Below are 21628 nucleotides of genomic sequence, written 5' to 3' on the forward strand. Positions count from 1 at the left end.
AGTGCAGATGGGACTGGTGGCTTAACACTGTTCTGGCTAGTAATCTAATGATCAAACGTGGGATAATTGCAGCTGGCAACTCTCATCTTACCCTTATTTCCCTGTACTCACTCAAAACTGTGGTTTGGGGTGGCTAATGATTCTCTGGATTAGTAGTTGCTGATGTGTGAGAACTACATATAACATATATAAAATGTAATTACAGCCTACAACAATTAGAAAATGCTGCCTGAATCTTCTAGGGTGAGCAGCGACATGAAATACTGTCATGCTTCGACCTTCAACTCTGGTTTAGGTCTGTAATGGCCTATGAGGATCCAGTTAGCCTGCAGTGTTCGTATACCTTTCATTTGTCGGTGTTAGAATCCGTGGTGAACACAGGCATTGCCACATCTGGTATCTGCTCATTTCATCCTCAAGAACTCGGATGTGGTGAGAAAGGGAAGAAAAGGTTAATAATTTTGTCTACCTTGGTCTTAGCGTACTGAAGTAACGTCCTTTGAGGGGGCTGGAAAAATGCTGATAAACCTTTTAAGTAGGTAGAGATCCTGTTGTACTCTCCAGTGATATGCTAATAATAGCTGTGGTTTTTAGGCAGAGGAAGAGGGCTGAGGAGCATGCTTTGTCGCTAGCACTACCTTCCAAGTTTTTCCTTGTAGCTATGGAGAAACATCTCTCGAAGTTCGTGATGTGCTTTCAGAAAAGGATTTCTTTTATATACATTTTTTTTTTGCTATTTGTTTTCTGATACTGAGTTAGGGGTTGTGCTGCTTCTGTCTTAGCCTCTGCTTCTTGGTGTTACTGAATATAGCTGGGTTGGAAGGTTAACTTTGCTTGCTCTTCATTACAGTGAAGTCGCCCTTTAGCCTCTCTCCCCTTAAACGGAGAATGCAAAATGCCAGCTTACAAGTATTTTACATGGCGATGGGAGGGCTGTCTCTGCTCCTTGGTGCATGCAGATCATTCAACAGAGGAAGCAGTTTAAATCACTTCAGGAGCGGACAGAACTATTGTCTGATTAGTTATTTAGGTCATCAGAGTATCTTTTTTTCCCCCTTCTTGGCTGCCAGAACTGTAGCTTCAGGTTCTTTTTGCTTCTTCTAGTACTTTTATGTAACAGTTCTAGATCCCTCCCTCAACATCCCATTGCCCTGAAGGAAGAGACAGAGTTAAACATGACTTTCTTCCCCCTCCCCCTTTCTCCTCTGTCAGTCTTATTGGGTGTCCAAACAAGCCTTTGGAACTTTGCTCGTCAGTCCTATTTATAGCTGAAATATTCAAAACATTTAATTATTTCTGGCCTTAAAATGAGCTACTTGGCAGTATTTACTGGTTAGCAGTGAGAAAGCAGTGATGCATTAAGTTCTGCAGCAGCCCCTTAACTTTCATGTGGGTCTTGCTGTGAGTTAACTGCATGGAGTAGGGCTGCTGGAGAAAGGGAGGATTTTGACTTAAATCTAGTGAGATATATATATTTTAAATTTATTTTTACAGTGGATGTGTCAGGTTTTTTTTTTGTCTTGTTCAAATAAGGCTGGAAAGTTAACCTACTTTTTCTATGCTCTGGAACTTAATTTACACCTGCCTACGCTCTCCTTGGTTCACTACACCAAAATGAGAAACATTTAAATAATTTGTTTCCTTTCTCTCTAATGAAAATTTCCTAAGTGAAGCTCTGAGAGAATGCATTATTTTTAAATGTGCTGCAGTGATTTCTTCATAAGACCTTGTTTTAAGCTTTTAATTAAAGCTACAAGCTTCCTCGGGCATTTGAATTACACCAAAATTGCTGGCCGGATGGATTAAGATCGACACAGTCCACTTCAGCTTGCTTTGCCATTCAGTTGTATGGAGCAAGTGACCGTGCATCTACACTGAGGGGGAGATTTTGGATGTTTTGTGTGGCCACAGATGTGTGGTGTCAGTGGATGATCAGGAGAAGGGCTCAGCAGTGCTGAGAGCTGAAGAAGCAAGTGGTGACATAAGTTTAGTTTTGAAAATGGACTTCCACTGAAGTGTGTGGGCTTGTAAATGGACAAGATTCCAAGACTACTAGCTTGGAGGCTTAGACTTTCTCATGTCTCTGTAACTCCTTGAGAGAGCAAATGGAAGGAATACTGATGCGCTATCTAACAAAATGAAAGTGACTGATTTAGCTGACCGTTTATAGAGCAAGTTTTAAGCTACTAAGAGCAAACAATTAAGATTTATCTTAATGTGTCAGCTCCAGTGTCCAGAGAAGCTTGTATGTAGTGCTTGTTGATCAGAAACGCACTGTATCTAACACCAACTGAATGTAGTAGTTACGTGATTTTTATTTATGTATTTATTTAACTATGAAAGAGTGTGAGTGATGTGTTTAACCAGCTCAGCCTCTATTTGGGTTGAAACTTAAAAGGCAGATCTACTGATGCTTGGGTTCAGTAAATATGCAGGTTGTTCCTCCTCCTAAGCATTTAAAGCAGACTGTCTCTGTTATTTTCATAGCATGCAAGTTGAGCTGTTGCTCCCATGTTCTTACACTGGAGGACAAATAGGTCATCAGCTGCTCACTATGCCCTTAGGGGAAGCAGGAATTAGCTTTTGTTCATTTTAGTTCACACTTTAAGAAATGGGTTATTTAGTTGAGTTTGTTCATTTGAAATATTCTCTTTATCCACACAAGAAGCTACTGTTCTCAATATCCGGCTTAGCATTTCAACAAATGTTGCTTGTTTTGGATACTTAGCTGTTGTGTCAGTAGTCTTGCTGTAGTGGTTGCTGAGTGGGGTGCAGAACTTATGGGGAGGCTGGGCTGTATTTGCTTCCATTCAAGCCTGTCTACTTTTGTGCATTGCTTCTCCTGTTTGACCTGGCTTAGGAAGCTATTGCAGTAGCTCAAATGCTTAATTTGAATTATTTAAGCTGTGAGGGGCTGAAATGGAGTAGAGGGTGATTAGCAAATTGCTATAGTAGAGCTGAATGGACAACAGGCTTCAGGTCAAGTCCAGTCAGTAATCTTTCTGCGTCAGCTTCTTCCAGAGCAAGGTATGTGACTATAGTCCAAAGTACGTTAATTTAGTAGTGCACAAGCATCAAATGACAGATGTACTGCTTGAAAAAATTTAGCTGTGGTTTTCTGGGCCTGTTAGCACTGCTCTATGAACTCTATGTATGCCATATGTCTTATCAGATGAGAGCTTTTCTGTAGGTACAGAAAGCCTTAGCTCCAGTGTTCTGTGCACATGGGCATTGCCAACATTGAGGCAAGCCTTGTGTCACGCCTCTGAAAAAACTCTTCTCCCAATGCTTGTGAATGAGAGCACTGGGACTGTAACCCCATTTCTGGAATGGGACTGGACTTCCCCATGCTGTCCAGCTTTTTAAAATAAAAGAGTTAACAACAAGAACTAACAAACAAAAATCCACTCAAGGTAACAGAATTCAACTGCTTTGGTTGCTTCTTCTGCCGTACTGAATGCCCTGTCATGGAGACCTATACGGAGAGGTTGCCATGAGCTTAGTGAATTCAAACCACTGTCACATACACTCTGTTATAGGGATGAGCATTCTGAGAAAGCCACTGCTTATACTTGATTTGTTGGAATACTGGAAGAACCTGGAGCAATGTGTGGTCCTTAGATGAAGCTGTAGGATAAATACACGCAACTTGATTTGGTATTTGTGCACTATGTCTGTGCTGGATAGGTGAGGAATGGAAAAAAAACAACAACACACCAAACCAACCAGAAAAAAACCCAAAACACCCCACCAACAATAAGTAGAGCAGTAAGGAGTATTCTGCATTTCATCTGGCTTGACTTGACTTGACAGTGCTCAGCACGTTTCTTTTATGAACTACATGCAGGCTTACTATAGTGCTTCTGCAGCTTTCGATGACAATTGGATTGTGGAATGGGACTTCTCCTAATCATTGTTTTGAGACACTGCTGTGGAAGTAGTTCTTGGAAGTGGAATGTGATCCTTCTGCCCAGGACTTCGAAGCCTCCAAGGAAGCCTTCCAGAGTATACCAGTGCTACCTGAGACAGCAGCTAGCCAAAGTAACAGGGTAAGCAGTCAGAAAGTAATGTCAAGAGGCCAGATAGCTTGTGATGTCTGCCTGGGAGCCAGTGGCAGGTTAGCATATGCTGGTTATGTTGCTGGGCTGAGCAGTAGCACTTGTTCCATAGTTACCATATTTAACATTATAATGGCTGTCCTGGTAGTTGTTGTTAACTGGTTCAAAATCTCTTGAAAGGAAGGGTATTCTGAGCCACCTGAGAATGGATTTATGAAACTGGCTCTTCTGGATGGATCAAGTTTCCTTCACGGCTGTCAACACTGTAGTTCTCCACCCTCAAAGTGCTTGATTCATGGCTATGATAGTGTTTTCTGTAGGCAGTTTGGGAACTTTGAGATATATTAAGCTGTCTAGTCTTACCTTCTCCCCCTCCCCCAGTAGGGGGAAAAAAAGCAACAAAAACTAAACAACCCAACAAAAGAATATCACAAACCAACCCACTCTGCCTCCTGACTTGATGCATTGGGCTTTGCTTTCTAGTCTCTGTTGGTGAGCAAAATATAATGGAAATTGAGCAGGATCAAAGATTAAACTTTCATACTCTGTTATTTAAGCTGCAGGGTACAAAATACTCTTAACAAGGCATTGTGGATCTTTAGTAGACATATCCTACGCAAGCTCTTGATAGCACTATCAACTTGTGATAGGAAGACTACTTAGAAAAAAACTAATGATTAAAGATCACAGTACTTGTTTGTCTGGAAAGTATTTTGGCTTGAGGAGGCTTTGGGTGGCTGCTGTCTGTGTTGGCAGAAGAATATTACTAAGGTTCAAGCTTTAAAATCTGCTAAGGATCTGATGACTTCCAGGGAGGAAGAGGTGGTTAGTGTTTGGCTCCTATTCAGTGAAGAGAAATTGCAGCTGTTGCTTGAGGTTATAGAATCATAGAATCCTTATAGTTGGAAGGGACTTTTAAAGGTCATTTAGTTCAACTCTCCTGCAATGAACAGGGACATGCACAGCTAGATCAGGTAGCCCAGGGCCTGATCCAGCCTCACCTTGGAATTCTCCAGGGATGGGGCAACCACCGCATCTCTGGGCAATCTGAGCCGGTGCCTCCCTGCCCAGATAATGAAAAACATAAGTCCATTTTAGTTTACAAAACTGATGCTTTATTGCAGTTGAAGTTGAACAGATTGAAGAATGCGAGGCTTTTATGAAGCAGAGCTGAACATTGTCTAGGGAATAAATAAAAGCAGAGGTGCATTTTGCTAGAATTTGTAAGTTTTTTTTTGGTTTTTTTTTTCCTTCTTCCTGTGTAGTGTGTTTATCAGTAGACTTATTCTCTTCCTTTCTGTCCAAAAGACAAGGGCTATCTTCCTGTGTTTTTTGACCTACAAAGAATGTTTCCTATTTGGGGCAAATTTTGTTTTGTGAAACTCATTTTTGAAAGAGAGCGTTTAACTTCTGAGAAGAAAAGTTTGAGGAGGAAGGCAGGGTTTTCCTTCTGAAATGGTGACCGGTATTGTGTCAGTGTACTTTGGTGTCCTATTGATAACTAATCTTAAAGTAACTCCTGTTTGTCAGGTCCATGGGTGCAGCTGAATGTTTTGGCCTGCTTTGTCAGCCAGACTGGGTTAGGATGATACTGGGAGCTGTTTTGCACGCTCACTTGGATAATGCTGGATAACTTGACTCTAGCTCCTTAGGATTTAAACACTCAAGGTTATCATATAGTCATTTGAGTTGGAAGAAACCTTTAAAGATCATTTAGTTCAACTCCCCTGCAATGAACAGAGATACCTACAGCGTGATCAGGTTGCTCAGATCCCTGTCCAGCCTGTCTCCAGGATGGATAGTCTACCACATCTCTGGACAACCTGTGCATGGGTAGACTCACTATTGCTCCCTCCCCTTCTGAACCAAGTTTGAATCCCTACTAGCTTTTCCCCAAGGACTCACTTCCCCTTGAGAAAGGTGATATCCATCTGGTGGCTGCAAACCCAGACCCATATAGGCCACCCCATTGTCAAAAAAAGCCCAAACAGTATTTTGGTGGTGGCACCAGCCACAAAGCCAGATAGGAGCTTTCCTCCTGAAGTTCTACACTAGCTTTATATTGTATTCTAAGCAATATGTATGTGTATTTTTAAAGATTTACGGCCACTGACCTTTGAAGCAACACAAAATGCGATGCTTGAAAATGGAGCTGTCCACTCTAATTTACAATAAAGTGAAGTGCCGTCAGAACTGGCTAAAGAGGCAGCCTTTGGAAAAACTCCAGGGTCACTGAGTTGCCAGGCTTTCAAGTACATGATAATGATTCAAATGTCTCATTACATCAACAAAACAGTGCGTTGGAGCACTGTTCAAAGTCTTCTGCTGAGGATGGGATCGAGGATGCATAGTCTGGCAGGAATGACTTGGCTGATCCTGTGGATGTTGGCAGGATCTCTGCCATGTATGAATCCAACTGTATGGGTTCCGTGGTGCCTTGTGACACTGCTCCTAGTTTGCTTCCACAGGGAACGCTGGGCTGTGTAATAACAAACCTGCATACAACTGCTTCCTCTCTTTGATAAAAGCCATGTTTGGGAATGTAGGCATGACAGATCAGTCCAACACGGTGAAGCTGATACACTGATGTTCTCACGTATGTAACTGCTAGGGAGGTGCCTCAATCAGATCTGTGCACATGGAGTTCTATAACTAAATCTAACCTGAGCTGAAGTTCTTTCAGCTACTGAAAGAATGGAATCTCAAAGGTTATTGATTCTTAGTGTGAATAAAATGAACTCCCAATATTCTGTAACTTTTCATAGCAACTTGGACTTACTGTTATTGAGTCATGCTTAATGTGTCAGAAAAGCAGTGCGGAATCTGCTTTGGTGTCTCTTGCTTTATTTTAGACCCTGAGATGTTACTCCTTACATATGTGAGGTTTTTTCCTCTTTCAAGCAATGAACAGACATTCTGCTCTAGTTGAGAACTGAAGCAGGTGTTGGAATTAGAAAGGAATTTCATCATCAGCTGTTGTAATCCTGGGCTTGCTTGTATGTGTCGGTAATCAAAACTGACTGAAAACATTTATTTTGACAACAGCAAAAGGTGGTTACCTCAACTTTTTCTTTACTTCTTTGGAGCTTGTGTTAAACAAACTAATATTTTCTAGACAGGACAAGAAACCTGCCATTTTCAATGCAAGTTGCATTTAAGAAGCCTTGAAAATAGGACTTAGTGCTGAAAAATGTTTTCCTTCCGTGATTTCTTAAAACCTGTGGAATGCTGGAATCTGAAATGCAGACTATGTGCAGAACTCATGAAAATGTACAGACAGCAGCTGCTGATCTCATATGCACGTGTGCCTTCCCAACAGCATCACTCTTGTTGCTGGAATGAAAGCCTAGCGTGGGTTTTCATAGAAATGTCTAGCGTCTTAAGCTCTGACTTAATAATGCAATGTAACCTGTTGATTTGCAGGTAAGCATTATGAGGAGGAAGAAGAGGAGGATGCCCTACCTGACTCGGATGTCATGCCAGATTCAGATGACGAGGTGGATTTGGATAAGCCACGCCCCATACAGATTGTTCTCGCTCACGAAGATGACCATAACTTTGAATTAGATGAAGAAGCATTGGAAAAAATCTTGCTTCAGGAGCACATCAAAGATCTTAACATAGTAGTTGTGTCTGTAGCAGGAGCTTTCCGCAAAGGAAAATCTTTTCTGCTGGACTTCATGCTTAGATACATGTATAACAGGGTGAGTAATTTGGACTTTTTCCTGCAGCAAAAAAAAAAGTAGTCTTTCAGTTGTTTGCTTTTGTATTTGTTGAGTTGAATACAAGTATAGCAGGTAAAATTTCTTACAGAGGATAAGGGGAAGCCAGCTACTGTGTGCTACGACTCTGTAAAGAAGTGTATTTAAGGTGATGGTTGTTCAATATCTAATTGGTATGATTTTCACTTATATTATTGGGGTCCTGATGTAAGTGGGTTTGAGAAGATCTTGAGTAAGGTGAGCATAGTGGCCTTCTAGTTGAGGTTTGCAGAAGGTCTTATCCACATGGTAGCTTGGAACAGTATTGCTTTGACTCGGTCTCCTACAATCATGTTGTGGCACTGTCTTATCCATTGCTGCAAAAAGAAGAATCTTAGCAGATAGCTGTTGGAGGGCTGGATCTGTTACTGAGGTATGACAAACAGGAGAGACTCTCCTGTCTCCTTGCTTGGAATGTGTCCGTGAACACAATCCAGGAACTTTTTTAGCAATTTTTCAGTCACTGGTTAATCAGGGTCTGATCTGAAGTTGAATTCCTCTCTACTTTGTAGCTTTTGGCTCGTCTACTATATTTTGAATTTTTGGCTGATACAGAAGGTGGCACAGGGCCTCCTGTGAATGTATTCATCTGCCTGTCATAGGTTGTGATGTGTTTCTTTGTACAGTGAATATTAACAGTTCAGTACTTTGCTGCTTTTTGAAAGCCTTGAGTAACAGAACAAGAACAAATTCCTTTTTGGTCAATTCTTGGAGTTGGCGTTTGTGGTAGTGGAAACTAACCGTAGTTGCATCTATTTTGCCTTTGTGCTAGCTGGCTTGAAGAGAAATCAAGCTGATCCCTGCTGTTTCAGGAAATATGGGAATGTTGTAAAGAAACTGCTGGTAGTTGGCAGATGAGGACTTTCTTTCCCTCACTCCAAGTAATGCCTGCTATTGAATTCTTCTCATTGATTTGCCAAGAGTCGGGTAAGACACTCACTAAGGGTGTAGTAGGAGGAATACAAAGTAGTAAGTTGGCACTTGCAACTTCTTAAGACTTTCAGCCTATGGAGAAATAAATGTTTCATTGATATGGCTGGTCAGTGAGTGACTCTTTGTGTATAGACCTTCTGTAGTGTCGTGTTTGTAATAATACAGGAAACCACACCAAAACAACCACCAACAAAGCTCCCAAGAAATATAGCTGTCTGAATTTAGATGGGCACTAAGTGGAGGCAGTTCTAATTCTCCCCAAAATAGGTTTGCTCTTTAAGCAAACACTGAAACTTTCACATTGCAAAATAAAAGTTCAGGGAGCAAAATGTATTGGAACGTTTTCCGTCTTGTGTAATAACGTTCTGTATTCACTGTACTATGGAAACACTTTTTTCAGTTTTATATGGGTGTCTTTCAAATACCATTTGTTGACAAGCTCAGCCATTTGGTGAGACAGCTATGTCTTCCCTAAAAAGAGGAATTCTTGCTCTCCGTGTGATGCTTCTGGCCAGGCATTTGTGTTCTCAAGCTGTAATGCTTGCGGGCCCTTAGCTGAGCTGAATGTACTCATAGATGCATCAGAAGATGCTGCACTTTGCTAAATTGTTTCCTGCCAGCTCAGTGACGTAAATTGGCTTTGGGAAAGAGTATGACAAGCATAAAAGCGGCTTCAAACTTGAATAATAGAAGTTGGGGATGAGGAAAGATAAGTGCAGTGCCTCTACTTCTGAGCCTGCTGAGTTTTAAGTCAGTTGGCATCATCTATTCTTACACAAATTTTGGTACAGGAGGGGAGGTCTTGGTAGAGCTTTATAATACTCTTAAGTCTGATCTCTCTAGCTTTATTAAAGTCTGTATTTACTGTGAACTGAATGTTGGCCTTTGCACAAAATACCATCCGTGTTCAACTCATACACTAATCAAGCAGTCCTGGGATATTCTGTCCCACTGATACTAAAGTACATGAAAGCCTTGCTGAGATAACTTTGACATCCCATTTTCTTGTCTAAGACCAAGAGCTAGGAGTCACGTGAGAAGTTCCTGTTCTAAAAATCTAACTTGTGCTGCTGAAGTCAAAGGTAGGAGTCGGACATGTCAGCAACCAGTTTCAGACTTGGGGGAGAATGGGCATGTCATGTCAAGCACAGATACTTAACATTATTGCTGCTTATTTGAAATGGATCAGGATCTGCTACCGAATGGCAGCAGTCTGTGTTCTGTAAAGCTGCTGTAGGGATCCTGTGATCTCTGAATAATTAACCTTACAAAGAGTTGGATGCAGTATCACCAGTAAATTTAGATTGGAAAGCTTTTTTTTATTTACAGAGGTGTGACATTCTTAACTTGTATTAATCTACAAGATGCACTTCATTTTGATGGCACTAAGCAAATAATGCTGCAATTGGGCCTTTCTTTGTTCTGTAGTAAATTTAGAGAGATTAATACAGTATTGTGTTGCTTCTTACAGCTTGGTTTCCTGTAGGAGCAAAGCCTTCCAAAAGCCAGCTTAGTGGATGAAGGTTGTTAAAACAGTGTTCCCTGGAAATGAAAGGCAAGCTGAGGGGGTGGGGAAGAAGGGGTAGGAGGGGTGACAAGCTAGGAATGCTTCATAGTAATGCAAAGCTTGGAGTCTAGACCCAGGCTTTGTCTGCATCACCTACAGGATGAAGCAGATTGAGCTGAACTTCTGCTTATTAAGATACTGAAGTCTTCTGTTACATGAATTAGATGTGATTATATGCAGTTCTCATTGAGATACTTGTCAATAGCTTTAGGTAGTTTTGGCCTGAGTGCATAGGGCAGTACAATTCTGGATCAAATTGGGAAAAGCTATTCTTCCTCTTAAGTAATTGATCCTATTGTTGAATAGCATTACACTTTTAAATTACAGTATACCTGTGAAATGTGGTTCAGCATTGCAGAGCTATATCTTAGGGTGTACTGAGTCCCAAAGCAGGCTTGGAGCTTTGATTTCTGCAGTGGTCAGTGGGTGTGTTATTGTGGGATTCAGACAAACAAACAAAACCTCACATGGAACAAAGCTTCCAGGGGATACTTTCACATTGTGCTTCTTCTCATTGGTTGTAGGAATGTGTGTGTTACAAAGACAAAAAGAAGCTGTAAAGAGCAGTTGTTTGCTTTGCTTTGGTGAATGCATCTTCTGCAATTTTTTTTAATCTGCTCATTTAATTTGCTTTTGCCCTCTCTGATCCAAGTAGCAAAGATGAATGTTGTGCACTTAGCTCAGGAGGATGCTGATGCAGAATTGCTTAATTGACTTTTCCTTTTAGCACATGGGCTTTTCTCTGCAGAAAGTAGCAGCAGTACATATGAAGCATACGTTTTTTTTTTCCTCCTCCTCTTTTTGAAATAAGCAGTTTTACTTAACCACAGCAAATATTTCTGCATGTGCAGCCTCTTGAGTGCCACTTGATGCTCTCTGAGATGTGAAGAAGTCTGTCATGAGCTATTCTGAAAAGATTCAGTGTGGAGTTAGTGAGTTGGGCCATAGCTTAATGAGTGGAAGAGATGCTCCTTTGACCTCCAGACCTTTGAGCATGCTTATGTTGCTGATGATATTCTCTGGGTGCTCAGAGGCAAACTGATTGAAAATCTGTTTCTGTGCTATAAAGACTTTTCCCTGGGCTTCCTCTTCACTTAAACATTTGTTCCCTATTTTTCCAGAATTTTGGTTTATGTAACCTATAACAGTTCAAATTCCTCAGAGTGCCTGTTCATGTTTCTTACTTCCTCAGTATGTAAGCTGCTTTTGTGGGCTGAATTTGTTCACATGATGTCTGGGATCTTCTGTGTGAGCAAATACTCCATTCATTGCCAGTCCTTAAGGACTGAAGACCTTGCTGCCATACCAGCAGCCAGACCTGTTAGCTTCAGACTGTATTTGACTGTCCAAAAGCCTTTCCCAGAGTGGGAGACTTGGCCCACGAGCATGTAATATGCATGTCTTGATTGGTACACATCAGATTCAATTTTACCCTGTAAGGTGAATCCTAATCACTTAGGAAAAGTACTTTTTGTGAATGATGTATAGGTTCCTCATGGAGGTTCAGCTGTTTCTGTAGTTACAATATATGCTGTTTACAGCTGTGTTTTGGAGAAAATAGTGTCAGTCAGGCACAGTAGAACTGATGGATGAAACTGAGCTGTTCTCACTGCTCTGAGCTTGAGACTTGAAAGTTATGCATGTCTACTCTTCAATGAATAAGGAACTGAGCAACTGCTGAAATACAGTAGACCACAAAGCAAAAAATGTTTATCATCTATGATGTACAGTTGAGTAGCATTGTGGTTTTCAATCTGTAGTGTAACGTTGCTATTCAGCTTTGACAATAATGAAAGAATGATGTGGAAGTCTGCTAAAATATATTTGGCATAAGAAAAATATCTTTCTTGGTACTAAGTAAGATTTTCTTCTTGTTTTATAGACTTCTCCTTGCTGGATAGGTGGAAACACTGAGCCTTTGACTGGGTTTACATGGAGAGGTGGATGTGAACGGGAAACCACTGGCATCCAGATCTGGAGTGAAGTGTTTGTAATTGATAAACCCAATGGAACAAAGGTAAGTGCTTGATTTAAACAGATGTATTTAGTGATTTTTTTGCCTCTGGGCAAAGAGTTTTAATGCCATGGGTTTTGTAGAGGCAATTCAAACATCAGTTGGTTCCTTTCTATTCTCTAGCTGCATAACACATTTGGAAGCTTTATATCAGTGCAGGTATGCGTTTTCCTGCTGGTATTCAATCTTCAACAATAGTCCCATTTTGAAATTACTTTGGCAAAGTCTGTTTTGTCCAGGCCAATGGGTGGGTTATCCTGTGAATGTTTTAAAACTGCGTTGGTTATAAATACTGTGTATAGACAAGTGCTATGATAAGAACAGCTCTAACAAATACTGCTTTTTGAGTTGAGGTGTGTTCTGGCTTGTAACTGTTCTGGTGACATTTAGTACGTAGCTGTAAGCACTAAAAATGTAGCTTTGGTGACCAGAAACTGCATTTCTGCATTGTTGTGCATAGTTCAGCTGGTGACTCATAAAAACAAAAAGCATATCTACTTGTGATAAATACTAAGTATTTACCACATATACTGAGTATGTGCTAAGTAATATAAGTATACTAACTATATTTATCAAAATTAGTGCACCTTTGAACTCTAAATTGCTGTAATTACAAAGTTTGATTTCAGGTGTTTATTTTCATGCTGAAACAGTCTCATTATTGTCTGTAAATATTTACTCTGTAACATCAGAACTGTATTCCTAGCTGTTCTCTTGAACTGTAAACTCTTACTTAACTTCTGTAGTCCTTACACTGCTGAAGTGAAACAGGAACATCTGATGATTAATTAATATGGGACACTGATCTTAAACAGCTAGTAACTTAGAGGGCTGCAGGAGGCTTTATCATGTTTTAGAGCTAACTAAACAGTTCTCTGTCTGAAAAGGAGTTGAGTTGTAAGGATCTGTCAGTGCTTCAGGGGAAGAAAAAAAAATGGCTTATGTTATTGCTTATTTGTTGTCTGTAACTGAAAGGGAAAATAGGGAGTTGCACTAGTTTCCAAAGATGGGTACTGAGCAGACTAATTCTTATCATTAAGATCACTTAATATCCATGTCACTTCAGTGCCATTTGTCTAGCTTTCTTTTGAAAAATAATTAAAGATATGTCTTTTAAAGGAACCATCTCTTACTTAGCTGATAATCCAGTGTAGTTTATCAAAGCTGAGACTGATTTTTTTTTTTACAGTGCTTTAAGAGCTACCTTTTACTCTAACTGGGCTGAGGGATGCTATTTCTGTGGGAGATGATGAATAGTGTAACAAGACTAAGGATATAAGGGTGATGTGTTTATGTAGTTTCTGCTTGCTAATCTGTGGGTATATATATAAATGTACAGTAAACTAGTTAAGGCTTGAATAAGTAGGTGTGGAAGCAGAAACAATACTATACTGTAAACAGAATTTATCCCAGTGACCTGGAGTTTGTAACTGTAACAATTTGGTTAACTGTTGCTGCTCTTCGAAAATCTCTAGGTTGCTGTACTACTCATGGATACCCAAGGTGCCTTTGATAGCCAATCCACTATCAAAGACTGTGCAACGGTTTTTGCCCTGAGCACCATGACAAGTTCTGTTCAGGTGAGAATACCTGTGCTGACAAATAATGGCAGCTATAGGAGTCCTCTTGCCTGAGTCTGCGGTTTCTCTTCAGCTATGCTTAGGAAGTTCACATGCACATTTTCCTCCAGTTATGATGTGTGCTTCCATAGTTAATGGCCCATTTGCAGTATTGTGTAGATAACCTTGATTCCAGAAAGATATCCAAGACCAGGCTGGGTTAAATTGCTGAGTGAACTGGTAAATCCCAAACAAAAATGTCATAGTAACAACCACTCCTGTACTGATACAGTAGAGAACCTTTAAGACTTTAGATAATACAGCTTAGGGTGAAATTACACTGTAATCTCTTAAAGGTACAGCTACTGATATTAAAAACATCAAAGTAACAGGAGGATGTGGAACTCTGCTTCTGACCTGTTTCCCTTCCACCTCTGTGTTCCTATTGTTAGGGTAAGCTGTGGATTGATGCATCTTTGAGTTAAGTGCTCTTCAGTATTGATGCTATTGCAGCAGTCGCAATCTCCCTAGAAAGAGTCAGATTTCCTTGGAAAGATTTGAGGGCACTTAAACTTGAGAACAGCAGATGGACATGCCCATCTTTGTCCTTCCCTCTCACCACTGTGCTGTAATTTGAAGCATTCCTGCGTACTTCCTAGATTTCCTTATGACCTGCTTCTTTGGAAAGAGGATGTTCTAAGAAGAATTAGGATAGTCAGCAGTGATTTGGGGTTGTTGCCTTTAGATAAAGGTAGTGACTTTTCTTGAAATGCTTTCTTTGATGTGGATCTAGACTTTAGCCTTCAGGTAGTTAGATGTTTCTGGAGGTGGTGAAAATACTCAAAAGGTCTAAAGGAGCTACATAAAAGGTAATGGTTTCTAGTTATGTTTTAATTTCTTTACCATTTCTTCTAGGTATACAACTTGTCCCAGAATATTCAGGAAGATGACCTTCAACATTTGCAGGTAAGAATATACAGAGCTTCTATTAAGCTACTTCTGAGCCAACAATGTTGAAATTGTTCTTGAATTTACTACTAGTGAAACTGTAATTCGGTAGCTGCTTTGTACTTAGTACAAACACTGAGTCTGACCCGGTGCTAAAACTGGTGCTGCCTATAAAAGCATTATTTGCATCAACTCCATGATGTTGTGATGTTTCCTCTTTGACAGCATAGAAGGAATACAGCATAAACTTCTCATTTGGTAAAGTCTTCCTAAAGTCTGTTCTCAGTATAGGAAATGTTAAAGTTCCTGAAAGGATTAGAATGGGAAATAATTCCTGAAAGCACTTAGGGAGAAGCTTCCAATATTTCTTCTTTTTCCCTAAAATTGGAAAATTGACAGTGTTTCATAATTGGTTTCTACTGAAATTTGGGAACATGACTTGGAGAAGAAAGAGCATCTGCTGCCCAGAAACCTTTTATAGTTTTTCAGCTGAGAAGCTTCTATAGAGTCCTATTCTGTTTAGAAACAAAATCATTAAAGAGTTGTCTGCTTTCTACTGTGAGATTTTCATCCTCTAATGGAATGTTATAGTCAAACATCGCTGAATTCAGGCTTCATGTGAATGGTACAAGAGCCTTATCTCATTAACTTAAAACCTGTAGCTTCAAAAGCTAGTTTTGTATCAATTAATGTCTACCTGTGCTCAGGTTGTGACCTTGTCACAGCTTCACTATTTTATATATCATCTGATTGAAAGGACTTCTGTCTTGTTCAGTGCTGTGGAAGACTGGCTGCCAGTGCTGGGAGTAGAAGTGAACTGGCTAAACATAGTCTTCTGATTCTGTCCTCAGTTAAGAGTGGTATGCCAAAGAGAGGAGAGGAAAAACAACCAAGAAACTCTAGAGCCTGCAAAACAAACCCCATTAAAAAAACCCAACATTTCCAAACAAAAAGTATCAGGGAAGCCTGGCTTTGAAAGTAATTTACTAATAACTCCGTTCCTTTGACAACCTCAGTGTAGACAGAATAGATAAATCTCTGTGTTACAGTGAATAGTGAGGTTAGAGGTAAGTGCAGTAAAAAAAGAAGCAAATGTGCAGGCATTCCCTGCCCACTAAAGGCTGGGACAAGGAATCATGGACTGAGGGAAGGAAATGTGCTAATCTGAAGTACTCTTACTCTCTCTTTTTCATGTAGCAGGGAGGTGAGTTCAGTGGGCATTTAAGATCATAGTAACAAGCCATTCTTATGTGGATGCTTGGCCTCTGCAGAGCTTTATGCTCAGGATGACAGGGACTTGGAAGTTCACTTCTATTATGTCTGTTGTGTAAGTTCTCAGTTTTTCTGACAAAGGGAAAACTGTCCACGTAGGATTTCTTTTCTTTTCTTTTTTTTCCTGAGATATCAGAGATTAGCTTTAATGCAGAGGAACAGTTGCCTGATTATAGAGGGTAATGTCACGCTTCCTTCATCTTACTCTCACAGAAAAAAGGGCTAGTAAAAAGCCACATCTGAGTGTTAAGCTCTGCTGAAACAGCCAGCATGCGATTTGTGTTCTCATGAGTTGCTGGCCCACTTAATGTGGAATGGAAGAATGCTGCTTTTAGCATTAAAGATGCTGAAAGTGACTATAGGAATACAGTTAAGTTATTGCTTTGTTCTTACTCTTCCGCATAAAATAATTATCAGTCAAGATCACAGGCTGAAGCAGAGATCTGGGAAGCTGTTGAACTTGTATTTGAGTGTCTACTACTTCCTGAGTTTTATAGAAGGTTGATGTGCTTGTTCTTGAGCTGCATTGGCCATTTTAAAGCCATAACAGGATTTAAGATCGAATGCTTTATTTATTAGTGACATAATGTGACATAATGCATTGTTACAGTAGAATATTCTTTTATGTGTGGCATTCTTACATTCTTTCTATCAGTTGTTTACAGAATATGGAAGACTAGCTATGGAAGAAATTTACCAAAAGCCGTTTCAAGTAAGTGTACACGTTAAATATGTTGTGAGCAATTGAATGTGTAGCAAATGAGCTCAAGGTAATTTATGAAGATAAATTAGTTGGCCTGAAGCTAGTCTGCTCTTTACTTACGTAGCTTTTATGCTTAACCTCATCTTGTAAAGTCTTACGCTGACATTAAGAGAAAAGTTTCATATTTCGTTCCTACTCATTTCTTCTTGAGTTGTGGTTGGTCTTTAGTGGTGTGTGTTTGAGTATAGGTCACATGACCTTGAAATACTGTTGAGGGCCATATTACGTTCCATTTACTTGAATCATCAATGACAATAGTGTTTTAATTCTCTAGACCGTTAGCTTCCTCTGACTATTTGCTAGGCTAAAGAGATTCCTTTCAATCTGAATTATCAAATGGTCCTCCTTAATGTACCTGTGGAAGTTTCTGCAACTTGTGTCTCTAGAATATTCAGTCTACAAGTGAGTCCCTTGTTCTTGTGGTTGGTGCAGGTGAGATGGAGCCTTCGAAAGCACCTCATCTAATATAAGACTAATGTCAAGGTTAGTTCTCTGTCTTCTGCTATTAGGAAGATGGACCATGTGATCCCTCTGTGGGGAGCAAAAAGTAAACTCATGGAAAAGAGCAGCTATCTTTTGGGATGCTGTAGTACTTCTTTTGAGATAAGAATTAGTTGCAGTTGTGTGTGTTGGTGTGTGGTTTCTGTTAAACAAGCAACTACTTGCACCACAAAGCTATAAGACTAATTCATTCACAGTAGTCAAGTTTAGACTTTTTTTTTAGTAATCATGCCTCATAGTTCTGGACCTTAAGAATGATAAAAACAGTTAACCACTGTTTTTCTTCCTGTACAGACACTAATGTTCTTAATTAGAGATTGGAGTTACCCTTATGAACACGCGTATGGCTTGGAAGGAGGAAAAAAGTTCCTAGAGAAAAGATTGCAGGTAAATTATTTACAGCAGTCCTAGTATTGTGGTCTGGCATAAGTGACACCTCACTGTCCAGACAGTGATGCACAATGAACTAGCTCTTTGTGCTTTTCCAATTGTATAGAGTTCTGGGATTTAGAACTCTGCATTTTTAGGTTTGAGAATGAAAGCTTAATCCTGTGCTCTTACTGCATTTAAACTGGTATTTAATCTGTCTTCCTGTGCTGCAAAACTGTTAGCAGTTCTTAATGCTTTTTTTCTTCAGGTAAAGCAAAACCAACATGAAGAGCTACAGAATGTAAGGAAGCACATTCACTCCTGTTTCAGTAACCTTGGCTGTTTCCTGTTGCCCCACCCTGGTCTTAAAGTTGCAACAAATCCAAATTTTGATGGGAGATTAAATGGTAAGAAAATCTCTGTTGTGCGCTTCTTTATTCAGATCACTGAGTTAATTTTGTCGTGGAAGTTAAACACTGAAATAGTTGGTCATTGAAATGTTTGATTGGAAAAACGTGGGGCTAAAAGGCCAAGTGATGGAATCTAGAAATGTGTATTGTGTGTTCTTATCAACAATTTAAAGGGAGTGGATATCTTTCTCTGTGTCTAGATGTTGACTGTAGTCTTGATTAACCTGAGACATAACTAAGGGTCATTGAATAGGATTCTAAAAAATACCAAAGCTTGCAGACACGAGCATTTGTAAAATTAAGGTCTTTTCTCTAAGTACTTGCTAAATGAAGAGGTCTGAACCAGAATGACTGTAAAATAACTGTGGGCTTTTGCCACTGTGAGAGGCATCTAGGATTTCTTCATTATTGTGCTTCTCCCAATAGACAGAATGTGTCAGAGTGGCAAAGGCTAAAAATATGATTATGCAATGATGGGGTGCTGGCTAGCTCTGTGCTGAAGGCACAACCTATAGGTTGTGTAAGATACTGGTGCAATTGAGAAATGTACCTTAAATATTACAAGGGCTACCGGACTGAGTTTTTTGTTTGAATTCAAGCTTTCAGGAGTAAATGGAACTTATTGGAGCTGAAGCTGTAGCATGTATTTAAAACTTGGGGGGAGGAAAAAAAAAAAGCAGTTGTATTGCTATTTTAAGGGTTATGGGTTATCAGTGTTCCTTTAGGAAGTGTAAGATTGAAAAGAAATCTAACGACTGTTTTCTGAAACTGAATTTTTCCAGATATAGATGAAGATTTTAAGAAGGAGCTGCGGAATTTGGTACCATTACTGCTTGCCCCTGAAAACTTGGTAGAAAAAGAGATTAGTGGATCCAAGGTGACCTGTAGAGATCTCGTAGAATACTTCAAGGTAAGCAAACTCATGCTAATTATTTTTGTTAATGGCTTGAAAGAAAATATTCTAATTTTAGGATATCTTGTTCCCAGAGAAGATAAAGGTATCTAGGCTGACATTCACTGATCATCTCAGTTTTACTTTCATTTTGTTATTCTGACTTTCCAGAATTGGCACACAGCTTAACAAAATAGCTTCTAGCAATCTCCTGTTAGCAAATATATTTTGTCAATAGGCTGAAATACCTCAAGTTCCATTAGGTAGAGATTTTTTTTTTCTTTGCTTATACCATTTTGGGAATGTAGTTTGTCTGGATTTATGTGGTTGGGTGTTGTTTTATTTGGCTCTCACTGATGGGTAGGAATCCAGCTCTTAAGCTTCTAGGTGGGCAGTAAAAATCTTTTTTTAATTTTTCTTTTTAATTTTCTGCCCCTCCAGATTTGTAATGTACAAGGAAGATGCTTTCTTACACTCACATGTGTGACACCATTGTATACTTTAAAATGTGTGGGTGCTTGCAGTGATTGAACAGCAATTAAGCTGTTCTGATACCATGATGATGTCAGTAGTATCATGGTAGCATGATTCCCACATCACAGGAATTGGTGTGTAGCTCTTTTTGAATTGGAAGGACTTAGCTGGCTTCATATGAGAAAGTAGCATCCCTAATGGCATTAATTTTCATTACTGCTTCTGGGGACGCATGTTGAAGGCAAGTCAGCTGGTGTTATGGAAGTACTTATGTAGGGTGGAATCTGAGACCAGAACTGTAACACTTAAAAGATGTTGCTTTATGTATGCTTAGAAGAAGGTGCTCTGTGGAAGGCATGATGTGGGATGCAGTACTCATGGATGCTCTGACAAGCATAAAATCAACTCTGAAGCCAATGCGCTCAGTCTCTTGGTGTTTACATGGTTGTATATCACTTGCGCCATTTTCTTCTTTAGTAAGGCTTGATCCCATATGGTTCAGGGAGTATGTATTCAATGGCAGTTTGAAAAGGTGTGCATCCCAAAACTGAGTGGGAAACCTTGGTTGTTGAAAAGCAGTCTAATTCATGTTCCAGTAGCCAATCTGGGAACGGTTTTACAGGATGCTGTGGATACACTCTGCATAACTTGAGAGAAGTGTTCCCTTGTCTGGATCTAAAGCTGAAATCGTGAACTGAGTTGGAAACCTAAGGGTTTTTACTTGGAGGAAATAGCTACCAAAGAGTCTGGGGGTGGGAGGGGAAGCCAAATTTCATAGTTTATTGGTGCTTGCATGTTAAGAAAAGCCTGCTGGTGGCTATTGAAAGAGAACCATTCTGATAGAGATGAACAGCTTATTTTTAATACCAATAAAAGCATGTTACTTGAAATGCTTTGTTAAAAGAAAGTACTGCTTCAGTGTAGTAAAACTGGAGATTATAGCAACTTCATGTTAGGCTTCTGAAATGCAAAGGAGTTAAAGCAATGGGAGTAGATGGACAACTGACAGATTTTTTTTTTGTGTGGAGAAACTGGTTTAGCTGAGTAACTAGTGTTATGACAAAGTAATAATTCATGAGCTTTGTCCTTATATAATTCCTTTTCTTTCCCTCTCACTCATATGCTTAAGAAATAAGAAACCTTTTCTTTTTGATTCTAGGCTTACATTAAAATCTATCAAGGAGAGGAGCTACCTCATCCAAAGTCTATGCTGCAGGTATTTTGTTTTCTTTCAAATGAGATAGAAGATGTGCGTTTCATAAGTCCTGGTTGTGACCCCTGGGAATGTGAAGCCTCCACACACACATTTGTAGTTCTTGAAGGAACTGTGTGCTTTAAAAGCAAATGAAGCAGGGGCCATTATTTCTTTTTTAGCTGCTTCAGTTGCAGGCATAAGTTTCCTTTAATAACTTGCTCTTCTGTCAGTGTCTTTCAGACAGTATTCAGAGGGCTTTTAGTATCAGCTGTAGTAGACAAAATGGAGAAAGATTATAGTAGTGCAGCTAATACTACTGTCTCACAGTGTTGGGCTCCTAACAAACAAACATGTGCAACAAAGATCAGGTAACTACACTGAACTTTCCTTTCTGTGTCGATCTAAAGAAGGTGTAATCAGCTATAAAGTGACTTGAAGATGTAGTGATTGTATAAAGCTATGTGATGAGCATTTAGATTTTGAGATGAAGAGTTTTCTTCAAAGTACAGCCTCTACAGCCAGTTAATAAACTATTACACACATGAAATGGTTAAAATGAAGCTTTTAGCCTTGCTTCATTAAGACACGAAGGGTGAGTAAATACCCAGAATAGTTGAGGAACCAATTTTTGAGGTTTTTTGGGGGGGAGAGTGGTTGGTTGAGAATGAAACAAAGGTGGTTACAATGTCCTCTAATTAACACACTATAAATGTGGCTGAGAGGTAAAGAAGACGACATCTTGCAGTATGAGCTAGAATAACTGTCCCTGATGTGACACAGTTTGAAAGTAGTGTAAGTTCTTACAGATTGACACCAAAACTGCATATAGATAATACAGAAATTATAGCAACTTGCAGCTTTCCTCACAGGCAGTGATCTATCAGGGTTAATGTTTAACAGTTTAGAAATCCT

At 39.6% G+C, this 21628-nt stretch overlaps 1 protein-coding gene across 3 annotated transcripts in view; it reads left to right on the forward strand.

Annotated features, from left to right (window-relative positions):
- ATL2 (atlastin GTPase 2) overlaps positions 1-21628 on the forward strand; it is a 37364-nt gene that overhangs the window by 8384 nt on the left and 7352 nt on the right. For 2 of the 3 annotated variants that reach the window (XM_072332034.1, XM_072332033.1), the window contains exons 2-10: positions 7482-7762; positions 12202-12336; positions 13809-13913; positions 14808-14858; positions 16768-16824; positions 17671-17763; positions 18014-18152; positions 18938-19065; positions 20681-20737. In XM_072332034.1, coding sequence (XP_072188135.1) covers positions 7482-7762; positions 12202-12336; positions 13809-13913; positions 14808-14858; positions 16768-16824; positions 17671-17763; positions 18014-18152; positions 18938-19065; positions 20681-20737 — 1046 coding nt within the window. Of the gene's footprint in view, positions 1-3847; positions 4050-7481; positions 7763-12201; positions 12337-13808; positions 13914-14807; positions 14859-16767; positions 16825-17670; positions 17764-18013; positions 18153-18937; positions 19066-20680; positions 20738-21628 lie in introns of those variants that run through there. The other variant, XM_072332035.1, reaches the window with a different exon arrangement.

Source organism: Excalfactoria chinensis, chromosome 3 (assembly GCF_039878825.1).
Source record: "Excalfactoria chinensis isolate bCotChi1 chromosome 3, bCotChi1.hap2, whole genome shotgun sequence".
NCBI classification, from domain to species: Eukaryota; Metazoa; Chordata; class Aves; order Galliformes; family Phasianidae; genus Excalfactoria; species Excalfactoria chinensis.